Source organism: Neolamprologus multifasciatus, chromosome 7 (genome assembly GCF_963576455.1).
Source record: "Neolamprologus multifasciatus chromosome 7, fNeoMul1.2, whole genome shotgun sequence".
NCBI classification, from domain to species: domain Eukaryota; kingdom Metazoa; phylum Chordata; class Actinopteri; order Cichliformes; family Cichlidae; genus Neolamprologus; species Neolamprologus multifasciatus.
Window position 1 is genome coordinate 5,015,259 of NC_140445.1, and position 16,777 is coordinate 5,032,035.

The 16,777-nt window shown below is 42.7% G+C and overlaps 2 protein-coding genes across 3 annotated transcripts; one reads left to right on the forward strand and one right to left on the reverse strand.

Annotated features, from left to right (window-relative positions):
• The first annotated feature begins 316 nt into the window (after positions 1 to 316).
• Positions 317 to 10,225, forward strand: prmt7 (protein arginine methyltransferase 7). Of its 2 annotated transcripts, XR_014875400.1 has the most exons (18): positions 317 to 628; positions 1,247 to 1,283; positions 1,439 to 1,588; positions 1,683 to 1,791; positions 2,023 to 2,135; positions 2,236 to 2,465; positions 2,542 to 2,722; positions 4,175 to 4,302; positions 4,532 to 4,670; positions 4,742 to 4,825; positions 4,918 to 4,965; positions 5,142 to 5,231; positions 5,476 to 5,637; positions 6,154 to 6,228; positions 6,844 to 7,004; positions 7,380 to 7,476; positions 8,018 to 8,848; positions 9,806 to 10,225. XR_014875400.1 is itself a non-coding variant. In XM_085168688.1 (17 exons), the coding sequence occupies exons 1-17, from the start codon at positions 534 to 536 to the stop codon at positions 8,174 to 8,176; spliced, it is 2,058 nt and encodes a 685-aa protein (XP_085024814.1). In that variant the 5' UTR covers positions 317 to 533; the 3' UTR covers positions 8,177 to 10,225. The 2 variants fall into 2 exon arrangements, 1 of the variants encoding a protein (XP_085024814.1); XM_085168688.1 differs by having other exon boundaries at positions 8,018 to 10,225.
• ciapin1 (cytokine induced apoptosis inhibitor 1) lies at positions 9,839 to 16,497 on the reverse strand. Its single transcript, XM_085168694.1, has 8 exons — positions 16,341 to 16,497; positions 15,663 to 15,806; positions 13,811 to 13,890; positions 12,168 to 12,336; positions 11,353 to 11,429; positions 11,017 to 11,138; positions 10,625 to 10,706; positions 9,839 to 10,530 (listed from the first exon to the last, which is right to left on the reverse strand). Exons 1-8 carry the CDS (start codon positions 16,495 to 16,497, stop codon positions 10,420 to 10,422), a joined length of 942 nt encoding a protein of 313 aa, XP_085024820.1. The 3' UTR covers positions 9,839 to 10,419.
• Between the last annotated feature and the right edge of the window lie 280 nt (positions 16,498 to 16,777).

Sequence of the window (16,777 nt, forward strand, 5' to 3'; positions counted from 1 at the left end):
TTATTTGCAAAAGCTGTTTCTAGTAACTAATATAGTCACTTTTGAAATCATTTATGTTTTTATTTTATGAATTATTATACTGCTTTTTCTTAATATTTTTTTTAGCTGTTTAAATTCCTGCTGTCTACTATTTACAGTCTGTTTGGAGCACCCACACTTTCGTTGTACACGTACAATGACAATAAAGGATGACAATAAATAAATATTCTTTTCTATTCTATTTTTTCTAATATTTTTGTAGTCATTTTTATTTTCGTAATTTAGCTTTTCACAAGGCCGATTATCTTTTATAAATGTATTTAATAACCATCGCCTAAATTACAACTTCAATAACGACACAAATACCAAAAAAGAAAATATCAACGACGCAAAACGTCACGTGACTCCGCCTACGTGACGTCACGTGGCAAGATGGCGGCTTCCTTTGGAGAAACGCTGCTGCTGTGATCGTGTTTACTTGCCTACTTGTAGAGAATATTCAGGTGAAACCAGCCGTCATTCAACCGCAGAGGGGTCCGAGTGTCGCGGCGGAGATGAAGACCTTCTGCGGGAGAGCCAACCCGACCACCGGGGCTTTAGACTGGGTGGAGGAGAGCGAGGAGTACGACTACCACCAGGAGATAGCCAGGTATGCTCAGGGCGTCCAGTGACCACATCCACAGATGTGGTTTACAGATGTCTTGCGTACCCTGAAAACAAAGATCCTTAGAAACACTGAAGATATTCGCCACTCTGTGATCCTGTATGGAAGTTCAGTGATGCCGGCAAAGGAAATTGTAACGTTTGTCATGAAAATACTCAACAAACGTGTAAAAATGCACAATAAAGATAAGAATATGAGATATAAAAGCACAAATAATGATATGGAAACAAACTACAGATACAGTCTCACTCTACACTGCTGCTGATCAATAAAAGGTTTTGAAAAATCAACGTTATTAACTGAAGTGAAAAATATCGCGGAAAAAATGGCCTAAAAATGAGAATTGTAAAATAAAATTTAAAAAATTATATGTTTGTCTTTCTAAATCCAAATGTAAACAGAACATGAATATATTTTTTAAATTGTACATTCATTTTTATCTTTTTCTTAACTTTCTTCCGTTTTAATTATGTTCTTTGTTGGTTATGTTTTCAAAAATGTTGATTTTATACGTTTAAACTGCATTAGTGACCAATTTTTATCTTTTTCTTCTTTAATCGGTTTTTTAAATTGACAATGATCCTTCATCGGTTTATCTTTCAGGTCCTGCTATGCAGACATGCTGCACGATCACGACAGGGTAAGACCAGGAGAAAAAGTCCCTCAGAACTCTCAGAAGTGCTTTTATTATTATTACTAATAATAAACCCAAACAGATGGATAACACATATAACAAGTGTCGTGTTTGACAGCAGAAATAAAACAACAACACCGCTAACATGTCTTCCACTGTAGAATAAGAAATACTATGAGGGCATCCGGGCTGCTGTAGCCAGAGTGAAGGCTTGCGGCGAGAGGGTCGTCGTGCTGGACATCGGCACTGGAACTGGCCTCCTGTCGATGATGGCCATCACGGCCGGGGCTGACTTCTGTTACGCCGTGGAGGTGAACATCACCGATCGCTCTCTTTCGGCATGGATTCATTTCCCCCTTGTTGTGTTTTAATATCAGTTAATAACTTTGTGATGCTTTCCTGCAGGTTTTTAAGCCGATGGCCGAGGCGGCGCAGTGCATCGTGGAGAAGAACGGCTTCTCCGACAAAATCAAGATTATTAACAAACACTCCACAGACGTCACTGTGGGACCAGGTCAGACACTGCAGTACTGCATCAGGCTGTGTTAATGAATCTCAACTTCACAGCTCACCCTAAATCAATTAAATCTTCTGTCCATATATTAACTTACTAACAACACTCTCTGTAAACTGTAACGATTCACTCCAAGCACAAAACCAAACAAGCAGAGGACATTTAAACAAACAGCATTCATTACTTACACAGCAGTGCATCTGTTTTCATAACCAGAACCCTGTTTTCCAGATGGAGACATGCAGGTGAAGGCCAACGTCCTGATCACAGAGCTGTTCGATACCGAGCTGATCGGTGAAGGAGCTCTGCCCAGCTACGAGCACGCCCACCAAAACCTGATGCAGGTGCGTGCCGTCACACTTTTCCTGCATTCGTCAGCAGCTTCCTCACAGCTGAACGTTTGGATGTTTCCAGTAGTTTTACTTTCCTTTTGCTGCCCTGCAGGAGCGCTGCGAGGCCGTCCCTCACCGGGCCACCGTCTACGCCCGGCTGGTAGAGTCGGAGCTTCTGTGGAGCTGGGCTCAGCTGCAGCCAGTTGAGGTGGAGGGGGCCAGGCTGGTCCCTCCGCCCGCAGTGGGCCGGTGTGCCGGAGCTCACGCGGTGTGTGACATCCAGCTGAGCCAGGTGTCTCCTGCCAGCTTCACCCCGCTGGGTCCCGTCTGCACCATGTTCACGTAAGAAATGCGACACTTGCTCGTATGCATCTGCAGTTATTCACATCCCTCTCTGACTGTCATCCTTCCCTTTCAGCGTGGATTTTAGCAAACCTGTAAGCAGCGCCTTCCAGGCCCACTCCTCCCAGTTTGTGGCTCAGTCAAGCGGCCGGGCTCAGGCGGTTTTGTCCTGGTGGGACCTGGACATGGACCCCAGTGGGTCCATAGTGTGCACCATGGCGCCCAGCTGGACTTACCAAGAGCCAAAGATGGCCCCGGTGAGTCACTGACCTCTGCTTGTGTTTAAGCAGCCAGTAGCATCAGACTACAGCAAGCTCTTTAACGGCTCAGGCAGCAGTGCCACAAATATTCTTAAATATCAGAGGGAACAACACTTCAGTGCGCTCACTTTATATTCAGTGAACATGTCTCCATCTGTATGCCAGCAAAAATCTGTGATATGATTCTTTGTGGTGTGTGCAGCATGGAGAAACAGTAGGAAAATGTGCCTGGCAGTCTTCATCTTTGCATGGATTTTGTACATAATAATGAAACTGCAGTAAAATCCACAACTGACAGGATACAGAAGCCAGAACTGATATTTTTTAAAGCTAAAATATATGAAGGTGTTTTCTAGGGATGCAACGATACCAATTTTTTCAAACCGATACGATACCGATACTTGGATCTGAGTACTTGCCGATACAGAGTACAAAAACCGATACTTCTGCCACACACACACACACACACACATGCAATGAATTGGAAGACAGGTTTTATTTTATTCTCTGCCGATAAAAAATAAAATCTTATTAAAAATGACCACAAAAAAATTTCAAGTGAAAAATAAGCACTTCTGTTAAATTATTGCAGAGTCTCCACATTGTAATTTAACAAAATATCACTGAACTATTGGCACTGTCTCGAGCTTTCAGAATAATAAATAAACACTTCTGTTTGGAATAAAATAAATACAAATTATGTTTGAAAATAAAATAAACTTTTAAATTTTTGCAGAGTGTCCATATTGTAAACCACAAACAAACTCCTCATCTGCCCGTGGATCATCAGTCGACTGTGCCGTTAAACCAAGGACTGACATCGCGCACACACTGCTTGTCTTTACCTCTTCAGAAAGTTTTGGCACCATTATCACAATTTCATATCGCAGCTCGAGTATGCTGAGAAGACGGTGCAATCCTCTGTTTTCCACGACTGGCATTGGCTGGTCATCCAGAGCGATAAAATGAGTCAGAGTCTCTGTCATTTTAACTGCCCGTGGATTTTCTCTTGACATTTTTCATCGCTTTTCCAAAACCTGAGTTAAAGTTGGCTGTTCCACACTGCTGACATTTTGTTTAGCCTAGCTACAGCAGCCTCCAGTTTCTCTTTTTTTATCTGGAGCTGCCAGTCTCACTCGTCTAACCCTGTGCCTGTTTAGCGCGGGATGTCCCCCTAGTGGCCAATCTAAAAAACTACAACAGAAATGACAAACCACCCTCTGATTAATGAAATAAGTTAGTATCGGTTCATGGTATCGGTTAACTTTTACGAGTATGAGTACGCAGACATTTTACAGTATCGGCCCCGATACCCGATACCAGTACCGGTATCGGTGCATCCCTAGTATTTTCTTAGCTTTGCATAAACAGCTGAGGTTTGACTCACTTTACAGTTTTTTTGGTCAAAAAGTAAATCGATAAATCGTCGGTCACTGTCGTGTCTTTCAGTGGCGCGACCACTGGATGCAGAGCGTGTACTTCCTGCCTGTCGAGAGCCAGGTGACAGAAGGAGAGGAGCTGAGCCTGATGGTCTGCCACGATGACTACAGTCTGTGGTACAGCCTGCAGCCTCGCAGGTACAGCTTGCTCAGACACATGTATACGCTTTGAACAATTTATTTAAGAGACTTCTTGAATCTGCTTGCAGCTCAACAAGAAGACATCAGTGCGATTGTTCTCACTGAATATGAGTGAAAAGATTCATGTGAAAAACTTCACCCTGTGGATGGTAGAACCACGTTTAACAGCAATAACTTGAATGATCAGACATTACTCACAAACTGGTCTGAATGTCGATCGTTTCAGCCAGCGGGGCTCACAGACTGAGGCTCCTCCCTCTCGGCCATGTTGCACCTGCCAGGCTCACCTGGTTTGGACTCGGCCGCGTTTCGGCGAACTTAACGACAGACGGCGTACGGAGAGCTACGTCAGCGCTCTGCGCAGCGTAAGTGGAGGCAAGTGGAATTCATATATTCTCGAATACGACTGCGGTTTAACGAGCTGGGTGAACTTCAGGTGCTGAGAGAGGACAGCGTGTGTCTCAGCGTCAGCGACGGGAGTCTGCTTCCTGTTTTCGCTCACATGCTCGGAGCCAAGAAGGTACGCCGCTTTCACCTCACAGATACTGTGGCTCCGTGACATCATCAGCGTCACGCCTGTTTTCACTTCCCTGCGTTTCCTTTTCTACTCAGGTGTTCGGTTTGGAGAACTCCCAAATGTCTAAACAGGTTATTGATGAGGTAATCATTCAGATCATTCTCGGCGGTGATGCTTTGAAATGTTTCAGGCACTGTATGATTTTTATTCATGTTTGATTTTGGTAAAAAGATGATAAAATGGTTTCATATAACCAAAACTGTGTCTTATCCTGCTTGTTACGTCCTGTATATCAACATGAAAGCATCTTTCTCTGCAGGTTTTGGAAGCCAACTCCATGAAAGGACGTGTTGAGCTGCTGGAGATCAGGCCGGAGCAGCTGACCAGTAATGATGTAGGAGGAGAACAGGTACCGTCGCCTTCCCGATGCAACCAGGAAGCATCTGAATGCAACACATTTAGACTCCTTTAGAAGGATGTACTTGAGTTTTCTCTTTTGACCCAGCTAAATCACCGTGGTAACACATAACCTGGTCCAGTCCAGTCAAACTGGGAGCATCTATTAATCTGTTATCACAGAGAGCAGGAGTCCCATCCACATGAGTGCTAAGGAAACTGAAATGTGTGAGGTGACGTTGGCCTCTCCTGTGCAGATCTCCGTCCTGATGGGTGAACCGTACTTCAGCACCAGCCTCCTGCCGTGGCACTCCCTGTTCTTCTGGTACTGTCGCACCGCCCTGGCAGGTCTTCTGCGACCCGACGCCAGCATCCTGCCCCGCTCTGCCTCCCTTCACATGGTGGCTGTGGAGTTCCAGGTGAGGCTGTTACGATTGTTGTTATCATCTGTATACAGGGCGATCAAACGTTCCCAGAATGGGACCCATAAATATTAAAACCAAAAAATCTTCTCTTTGTGGAAATCAGCTTACACTTGTTTCTGCGATGATCCTTCAGACTTTAACCAATCAAATAAATATTTAATCTATCAGGTGTCGGCTGCTTATGTGAATTCAGGTCATATTCAGTGGTTAATACTTATTAGTCTTAAGCATGAAGACTGTTCACAGATGAAGGCGCTGTTAAATGTTTCATCCAAATGGCAACAAACAAGTTGTTATTTTGTTTGTTTTTGTTTTGTTCATACCAGTGAGTGAAGGTGTTAAATACTCTGATCATTTTCTGCATCTCCATCTTTCAGTTCTACATGCTGTGAGATTCCTCTCACGTGGAGGGGAATGACTGTGATTTGAGATTCAGTTATTTTAGACATATATCCAATTATTTAACCAAAAAAAATAAACCCGTTGTTTCTGTCTTTGTCCGTCTGGTAGGATTTGTGGAGGATAAGAGCGCCGTGTGGAACCTGCGAGGGCTTCGATGTCACGCCCATGGATGAAATGGTCCAGGTAAAATGAGATGATTTCACTGGATGTTAAATGAGGTTTTGAATGAGCTATTTCTATTTTAATGGTAACACTGTAACATTTGGATCAGGAAAAAGCATTATCTGTAGTCGTTTTTATTGAACTTTACCGTCAGGGTGCTCTGTGCTACTTCTATTTTGTGAGTTCTATCAGCTTTTGGGATTGAAGGTGTCAGGAATAAGACAAATACTCAAACAGAGACACCTCTAAATACTAGTTTGACCCTGAAAGAGGACTTTTCATGTGCACAAGCTTGCTGAATCATTTCAAACTGCTGAACTTCAGCCTTCAAAAACTGAACAGAACAATTAGAAAACATAATGAAAGCAAAGCAGTTAGTGACTAATGAGTGATTTGGGAGATTTCAATGCAGAATCAACAGTACAGTAAAACATTGTGTCATCTGCATATAAATGTACATGCCAATTTGTGAAGATGAAATAATGTAATAAAAATATATCACAAAAAGAAGTGGATCTACAATTGAGCCGTGTGAAACACCTTTAATTAATTTTTGGTATAAATCCGAAGCTCGTCGACTCCTGCTGATCTCAACTGTAACTATCTGTGTCCAAATAAATCCTTGTGTCCCCTCAGCGCTCTCTGGATTTCCGCGAGTCCCGTGAGGCAGAGCCACACCCCCTGTGGGAGTATCCTTGTCGGGCTCTCACCCAGTCCACCGCCACCATGACTTTTGACTTCACACAGTGCCTCCCTCAGCAGCCAATCAGCAGCCAGGGCTTGCTGTCTTTCATTAGGTACAGTTACTTTAATCAGTGCCAGAACTAATTTGACACATACATGTCAGTTTTCCATCATTGTGGCCGTTGTGTTATTTGTCTTTTCTTTTCTGTAGTTTGTTTTGTCTCTTCTCTTTCTCCTAACTCCCGATTGGTTGAAGCAGCTACTCCCTGAGCCTGGTACTTCCTGTCAAAAGGGAGTTTTTCCTTCCCACCATCCAAATACTTGCTCACGGGGGATGTCTGATTTTCGGGGTTTTCTCTCACCCCGTAGAGCTCCTTTTATTGTTGTGTTTTGATGCTGTTAAAATACTACTGTGAGGTTTGAAGTTCATCTTCTGCTTCATAGAGTTGAGTCAGTAACATATTTTCTATGTTAAACATGCTTTTCAGGGAAGGTCGTTGCCATGGTGTTGCGTTGTGGATGGAGTACCACCTGACAGAGGACATCACTGTCAGCGCAGGTCTCAACGGACCAATCAATGAGCAGGTATCTGCCTCCGATTAGAGCTTAATGTCTTTACTAAATGACTCTTTCTTTAACTTAATTGCTAACACAGTGTTGAAAGAGCCGCCACCACAGGGTGAGAGGAGAGGTTCACCCTGGACAGGCTGCAGGACTAACACAGAGACACAAACAACCACAGGGAGAACCTCTTACCCAGGCATTCACCAGCACCACCAACAGATGTGTAGTTGTTATACAATTTTAGTCTTCTTTTGTAGTTGCAGCAGTTTAGAAGGAAGCCGGGTGTCTGCACCCTCTTAACCCTCATCGGATGCTTGTCAGTACTCCTGGTTGTTTCTAATGTCAACAGATTTTACCTGCTATTATTTGGTTTTGTTTCAATGAGAAGAACAGTGATTATGAGTGCATTAATACTGTAAATGAAAAACAATTAAAGCAAAATAAGTTTAAAGAATCACTAAAGATTACTAAAAGTGGTCCTCGGTGGAGCGTTTCACTGGGAGAGTGAAGTTTGGGGACACAGTGGACTTGTTGGGTTTTACAGCAGATGTTTCTCCTGCAGGGCGACTGCGAGTGGAGTCGACACAGGAAGCAGGGAGTGTACTTTTTCGGGTCGCCGTGGGAGATCTCAGGTGACGGCAGGGCCGCGGTGTCTTACAGTTTCACCTTTGAACCCAGTTTAGGAGACATTAGGATGGACTTCAGTGTCACGTCTCAGTGACGTCCAGCAATCACCGACTGAACAGCTCACTTTTTACCAAACCTGACATTTAACATGTTCTGTTCTGACTGAATCTCCACGATTAACCATAATTCAGAGTGTGGAACATGAGAAGCTTAGTGAGGATTTTTACTTTCTGAGATGATACCTGATAGCTGGACATTAAAAGTCTGTTTGAAGTCGTTTTTTTAATTCTCATTACAATAAAGGTTTGTACACAAAAACTTCTTAGAGATGTAGCAGCTGTCAGTCAGCAGGTTACAGTCTAGTAAAGCCAAATATTGTTTTGAGAAAGACTATTTATTTCATATTCAGGAAATTGTTTTATAAAGTTTTTTTTTAAAAATTGGCGTCAGAGTTTTTGTGAAAGAAGTCATATATTCTAAAACGAGTGTTTAAAGCTGCTGTTTGACATAAATGTTTTGCTAACGAGGTGTCAAATTTGCCCAAATAAGTTTTGTGACTTCATATTTTGTATTTTTTGTCTTCTGTAGGGAAACAATATTTGATAGTTTTCTCTAGAAAATGCTATAAAAAACGTTTCTTAATTTCCTAAAGCACACGGGAACGACTTTAAATGTTTTTAAAAGTTTGAGAGTCTGCTAAATTATTTTCTTTCAGAGCAAAGGATTACATTTAATCCTACAGTCACATTACCAACAGTGTTGGGGAGTAACGGAATACATGTACCGCCATTACGTATTTAAAATACAAAATATGAGTAACTGTATTCCGTTACAGTTACCGTTTAAAAAGGTGGTATTTAGAATACAGTTACTTTGTTGAAATAAATGGATTACATGGCGGTACTTCCCTGTTTCATATTGTGGCGGGTCAGGACTGTTTGGGTTTTGTTTGACAGCTACGTTCTGTTGTTCCAGGTGGCAGCGTTACGGTTGCCATGGTTACAAGGTGACGCTCTCTCTGCGTATGTTCTGGGTGAGAGAGCGTCTTTTTGTTGTTGTTGTGCTAAGCTAATAGGCAGAATGCTACAGGTATAGCTCTAAAGAATGTAGCATCATAGGCAGTGTAGTCCGTGCTGCAGGGAGAATGGACTGCCATACCCGTTATGTGTCTGTGAGCGAGGGAGGGAGGAAAAGGAAAAGTACGAGCTGTCATCGAGCAAAAACGGGAGCTGGAAGCATGTAAATATAATAATAACCACTGCAGCCAAGAAGAGAGCCTGACGAGCCCAGTTGTAAGTAAGCTATTAAGACTCGACTGTACACCGTGTTCGTGTTTTCCTCCAAAAACAATAAGTTCCGTTGGAGCAGCCTTTCAACGCCTCTCTCTGTCTCTCGCTAGCAAAGTTGACCCAGACAACAAAGTAAAGCTAGTTTTCGGCTAAGAGCCCGACACAGAACCCACCGTATTAGCCAGAGGTCCCTTTACTACGGTTCGGAGCCGCGGACCTTCAGTAACAGTAATAAATCACAGCAATAGTACATTCATGTAGTTGTAAACAGCATGATAATATATTAAGTAATCCAAAGTATTCAGAATACGTTACTCAATGAGAGTAACGTAACGGAATACGTTACAGAATACATTTTGGGGCATGTATTCTGTAATGGAATACATTTTAAAAGTAACCTTCCCAACACTGATTACCAATAACCGTTTCTTAAGTATTAAGTCACATGCAGTGAAATAAATGGGATGTTTAAACATTGTAAGGCTGGTTTTAGTTTATTGCAATGAAACAAAGAGAGGCAACAACACTTCTTTGCCTTCCACATACATACAGACCCTTCATTTGAACGGTTTAAATGCTGTTTGGTTTCGATGTCAGCGTTCGTAAATCTTAAACAGCCACTCGGTTCTTCAGCTGTTAGCGATCAGGTGTAAATGGAAGTTAAATTCAAGGAATAAAGAAAGCATGTCAGCTTTTCAGTATGACCTAGAAACCCTTCAGGTGAAGGCGCTCTCAACAATGAATCATTTCTATTGAAGCTTCGATGATGGAAACTGCAATCCAGCTGACAGATGGAAAAAAAAAAAATCTGTATGGTGTATTGCGCTGATCATCTTGAGAGTTTACTTTATGTTTTAAATCTCATCACAGCAGGACTCAAACATTCTCAGTGCATATTTACTCCCGTGTGGATTATACACAAAATGGATCGGCGAGGTGCCCGACTGATCCTCGGGGTTTAATCAGAGGGAATCGTGTCTACAGGGTCGGAAAAGAGAGGAATGTCATGTCTTGAAGTTTGAGCAGTGCACGTTGCTGAAGTTGTGTTTCAAGCATCCGTCAGCGTTTTCTTGTCCAGAACGATTTTCTCTCCCGGCTTGAACGCCGGCATCCCCGTGTACGGGCAGCTGGCACATCGGAAAGCATCGCCAAGGTAACACTGCCACAAACAGAACAAAGATAATTATTATTTCTTTATTAGAACCAGAGGAGGGATGAGGAACCAATGCAGGCTTTTGAAAGTATACACTCACACTTCCACAGGCTGATTTTGGCTGCTCAGTCTTCTGTTTTCCTTTACTCTCCTGCTCCAGGTCTTCAGCGAGCCCACACGTGCTGCACAAACATACAGTACAGCATCATGTCACATGATGTCCTTCACGCTCATGCAAAAGTTTCAGATCGCTGCAAACTTCAGATTGCTCATAACACTGGATCTGTATGCTGTCAGTGAGAGCAGACGTCCCTAAGGCGGACATCTCAAGCATAAATTTTATAAGTCATAAAGCTGAAAATGAGCATCAGCCAAAAAGTTGTGCATGAGTAAATCGTGTAATATCTGGTTAAAAGTGCACTGACATTTCTGAAAGCTCGGATCTTGGTCTTAAATCTCTCTAAAAGATGTGAGATTTAAACAAAACCTCACCAGTTCTTGCAGGCTTTCTTCTTCTTGTCGGCTCCTTCTCCACAGCCAGGAGCTTTAAGAGAAGCTGGATCAGGTTTTTTCAAGTCATCTTCATCCAGCAGAGCATCCGAGTCCATCAGATCCTACACAGAACATAAACACGAGGGACAAGAAAAACATCAGAAAGCATCAGTGTTGCATTACACCAGGTTTGAGCAAACTGCAGAAAAATCAGCAAATCCCCACAAACTACATCGTGCTGAAATATATATATTTTTCTTTAAAAGAGGATTTCAGCCTGCCTAATAAACTGTCACGTGTGCGTGGTTCAGCGCTTCAGTCGGTGTACAAACTCACCACATCGTCATCGTTCATGTCGTTGGCTGACAGCATCCACATTTTCACCGTGTTGGGATCCAGAGCAGGTTTCTCTGCTGAAATCACACATTTTAACCAACATTAGCTTCACAGCACAGACAGTCTGAGGAGCTCACAGACTCACTCGTCACTTATAATGATGCAAATGCAGCCTTGTTAAAAAAATATATAATAAAATAAAATGCTACTGCAGTGAGGACGACAGACACCTCGAATAGGAAATGAAGTTTCGTCCTCCAAATGGAAATTACATTATTCATAATAAAAAAAAAAGAAGTGATCACAGACAAACTGGATTATTGTGTCTGTATAAAGAGTCGAGAAAGTCACTCGTCTTCTGTTGATAGTCTTTAAAATGTGAAAAAAAAATTTTTTTTTAAATTGGTCAGCAGATTCCTAACTTGACTGTTCTTGATATCACAGTGGTACTTCATGTTTCTGCAGTTGGATTTTCTTTCATTTTAAACTGAGCAGAACTCAGAGCCATAATCATAGAGCTCAACACTCTTAAAGCACATTAAGAAAAACAAAACAAAACTACATACTGAGGTTATTTTGTTTATTAACATAAAGTATTCCTAATGCCCAGACAGTAACTTCTCCTTTGTTAGAGCCATAAATCTGTCTAATCCTGCACCACAGGGCTCATCCCTATCATCATCAACTCAAACCTCTACAAACTAAAGGGAATCTGGCATCTGTAGCCTATTATATTAGATCACAGTTGACAGAGACGGTGAGCTGTGGATTCAGAGACAACAGGAGAAAGAACAAAGCGTACTTATGAAGCCTACCTGGCTTGGCTGTCTTTTTCCCAAACGACAGTTTGATCTGACTCGATGATCCCACCTCAAAGTCGGGTTTGGAGGCAGATACGCGGACTCGAGACAGGGAGTCTCCTTGGTAACCAGAGGCTGCCCTGAGGGAGCTCAGCGCTTCAGGACTGAGCTCTGCTTTGCTGACCTGAATGACGAGACAGCAAACTGATATAAGCATCAGGTGACTACGCCCAGCTGGGAGCATTTTTTTTTCCCCACCCGTGACGTGAAGACCCACAGAAATAACGTGTAGCAGCTAAATTCGCTGCTTAACTGGTGGACCCACAGTGAACTGAGGATTCCTCCATGTTCATACTAACACTCTGGGATGTGCAGGCACGGTGTCGGTGTAGCACTTTCCCTGTCCCTATTACACAGTTATTGGGCTGGGAAGAAAGTGGCAGTGTAGCGTTTTGCCCAAAGTTCATGTTTTTTTAATCTCAGCAAATTAAAAAAAATTTAATAAAACTAAATGCAGGTATGCAGGTTTTGGGGAAACCTTGTGACATGTGCAGAGGAGGGATGGTGAATATATTGGACAAAGGATGTTGAATATGGACATGGCAGGGATAGGATGCGATGGAGGCAGATGATGCTCCGTGTGAATGAGGAAGCAAAAATGACCATCAGGTCAAACTATTAACAATAATTAGACCACCTCAGTAAGGGGATTCTCAGAAGCCAGCAACTGAAAGACCCATACCAACTTCTTTCTTCCTCACTGTTCAAGCAGCTGGAGACTCAAAGTCTGTTTACAGAGACAAGCTTCCAGGAATTTAAACCCAAAACTAACTTCGGTGCCTCGAGTGCTCCGATCAGCTGGTCTAAGTGGAATAATGTCCTGAATATGCATGTTGCTGGAGTACACAGTTACAGGTGTTGGGGAAAACATCCCTCTACTCCACAGTGTGAACTAGGGCTGTGCGATATGACCAAAATCTCAGATCCCGATATAAGACATCTATCATCCCGATAACGATATAAATCACAAAAATTTTAAATTTTCTGTAAATTCCGTGAATCTCGGGCAGCTCGACTTGCATGACGTGTTTTCAGCTGGGCGTCGTGTACCTGGAGTTATGACTTTTAGCCAATGCATGAAGCGATACATTTTAAGACATAAGTTGTAACAGCCGCCGTTTTCTTTGTGAGTATTTATTACACGGCGTGCTGCGGGGAAAAGCCTGTTCTAACGTTCGAGTCTAAGGTTTATTTTTTAGCACCTGACGCCTCTTTTTTGCTTCTCATCCGTAAACTCTGCATACTCTTTCACGGGATTTCGTTTATTTTGAAAAGTCTCAACAGGATCTTGAGCTTTATTGTGAAAGGTTAATATGCAAAACAAACAAGCGGATGGCGAAGCCACGCCGTTGTTTTACCGCCGTGGTTGCTAACGGCAACGCGTAAAAACAGTTGCTTGTCCATCTGTAGTGTGGTCATGTTAAATATAAGAGAAAGAGAGAACTTTAACAAATTCATATAACCACTACAATCACCATCAAACGATGAAAAAATATTGCCGTAAACATTATATTTTGCCACACTACGAAACAAACGATTTTTATATCGTCACCCGATATATATCGTTATATCGAACAGCCCTAGTGTGAACTACTCACCTCTGTTACTGACATAAAGCCGGACAGCTTCAGAGCCGACACCAGCTTCTCAGCTGTCCTCACACTTTGTCCTTCTGATCCTGTAACACAGATATACTCAGCACATTAAAACACATCGACAGGATAAATACACCTAAACTGCTGTCGTTAATGCGTTTCCACTGTAACCGTGCACACTTAAGCCACTCTTGTATCACGTGTCAAACAACAGTGTCCTTCACTCTCATTCAAAGTCACGTCAGTCATGCTGCTGAAGTGAGATTAACTTGATACCTGAACACTTTGCATTGCCAGTGGTTACTATTTCACCTGTCATCCTTACAAGTCACCTGCGGGACCGAGTAGCAGGCTCCAGAGAGCGGTCAGAGTAATAGTTTGTTGTTTGTTGATCAATGGTCATGAGAATTTGCATAATTAAGATTAAGGAACTGCCCTCCCAGCCCATTGTTCCTTCAGTGGGCTGGTTTCAGTCATTATGCAAATGTACTGTTTATAAGATTGAAACCTGCAGTCAGCTGGGACTGAAAAAGTCACTTGGATGAGTGATGAAACATTTCTCCCACAAAACGCTACGTCCAGATGAACAGAATCAACTTTTGGAGAGGTTAGAGTAATGCTGGAGCTCCTTAAAATGACCCAGTTCCAGGGGCACAGGAACCTTTTCACAGCTCTTATGACTGCAGGAATTAGGTACTAGGAGATTTCTTGGAACCCTGTTTTTTGGGGGTCTCTGAGGCTACGTTCACACTGCAGGTCTTAATGATCAATTCTGATTTTTTTGTCTGCTCGTTCACACTACAAATAAAATGCGACAGCAAACGCGCTCTAGTGTGAACGCTCAAAGCGGCCCGCATGCGCAAAAGAAGACGTCACACACAACGCGCTCTGTTTAGACCCAGAGCAAACAGTATTGTTTGCCTGATGGCCCTTAATATAAAGACTTCGGACTTCACGTTTCCCAATTTTTGCTTTAAGTTATTTTGTTATTTACATAATAATGTAAATAAGCTAATAATGATCCTTATTGCTGTTTTAGAGGAGCGGTGCTTCAAAGGATAGTTGCAGATTTCTGTCAGAACCTGGAGATTATACAGTACAAATAAAATGTTCACGTTTCTCCAACGTTGTCTTCCCAGCAGTTTCACCGGATGGCCAGGAAGCGTTCGCGATGTCTTATCGGGCGCTTCTCTGGAGCTGATAATTGGCGTCTGTCTTGTGTCAGTGACGTAAAAGACGGATTTAATGCGACATGACCGTTCAAACAGCAGTCGCTTTCTAAAACATCAGATATGTATCGGATTCAGTACCACATACGAAAGTGACCCAGATCGGATTTGTGCCGTTCACACTGTCAGACCATGATCAGATATGGGTCGCATAGGGTAAAAAAAAATCGGATTTGATGCGCTTTCGCCTGCAGTGTGAACGTAGCCTTAGCTCCTACTTCAGGAGGTGTTTAACCTTTTAATAACTGAACAGTGATTGGTTCAGATGTGAAAAAAATGCTATTGCAGGCCAAGCATATTTTTTAAAAATCCATGAAAGTCAAAAAAACCAAACAAACAAACAATGACAAAATGAATAACAGTGAAGTCCCAGTGTTATTAGGATTAAATGTAACAGGTCAAAAGGATTCCATGCTGCCTCAACAAAGGGCAGCAAAGCAGAGCAAAAATCTAGAAGCTCAAACAGGTTTACACTCTAGATCACAGGGTCAAGAACACTCTGATCCAGACTCTCATGAGACTCCGTAACATCTCAGCATCCCTCAGAAGGAGCTGCTAAGTGGGACATCTGGAGTATCCTTTTTATCTTCCAGCAGCAAATGGATGAATGGACTAGTGTCTCTTACCTGTAACTGGTTCATCAAGGACCAGCTGCCCTCCAGGTTTGAGCACTCTGGCTATCTCTGCTAGAGTCTCTGAAGTGTGGATGGAGGAGCTGTCAGCCAGAAGGCAAGAGAGCACCCAGTTGAAGGTGGAGGCCGCATGAGAGGCTGAGGGGAGGACAGGAGGAGACAATTAATGTGAAATACGCTATGTTCTGAACTGCAAACTAAAGTATTCCACAATGGAGCAGGGGTTCAAAGTGAGACGTAGGAGGTGGGTTAACCATAAGACCCAGTGTGCAGGTGCACTGGAAGAAAATGGATATTCTTTGTGGATTTGAGTTTCCTTTGTCTTAAAGTTCTGTCGACTCAGAAATATTCATTTGCAAGTTTCATTAATAAGCTCTTACAGGCAGATCTGTGTGCACCAGGTACATGAAGTGCATTTTAAATTCCCGCCACCTCAGAAAGCACCTCTCTTTAACAGCTGTTCTCCCGAGTAGTTAAGTAGCAGTTACGATAAGTACTGTAATTGTGACTATTTTTACACATTTGCACACATGGACTCATGACAGAGATGCAGGGGAATTTAACGCATGTTGATTGTGGTGATGATGACAGTCTACAGCTGCTTTTTCAGCAGTTTTCCTTAAGAGGTTAAGTCAGAGCATGTGTTAAAAAGAAATGATCAGGCGAACTCACACAGCAGCAGCCTCTCCATGTTCTCCACCGCCACTCTGCCACCCGGACCGACGACCGCTCCCAGCTCCTCTGCGTACTGCTTCAGGGCTGTAGGTGTTGAAGGCTGAGCCCACACCAGCACCACTTTGTCTCCTGCTCTGATGCCAAGGTCTGCCATGATTTCCTGGAGGAAGTGAACTCAAGTTTTTAAACCTGAAAGTACACCATCAAAGTTTGTGTGTTTGAAGGTGTAGGTAATGACTACTGCAGCATTCCATTCTTTTGCTGCTGTGGCCTCCACCATGACAACATAAATCCCACATGTACTTGCACAGAAACAAAAGTAAATTTTGTAATTCTTGTTCTGGGAAAATCAATTCTTCCTGCTATCGTGTAGACTCTCTGACTCTGTAAACAGCAACTGGGTCAAAGCTAAGCTGTTCATTAGAAACAAGCAG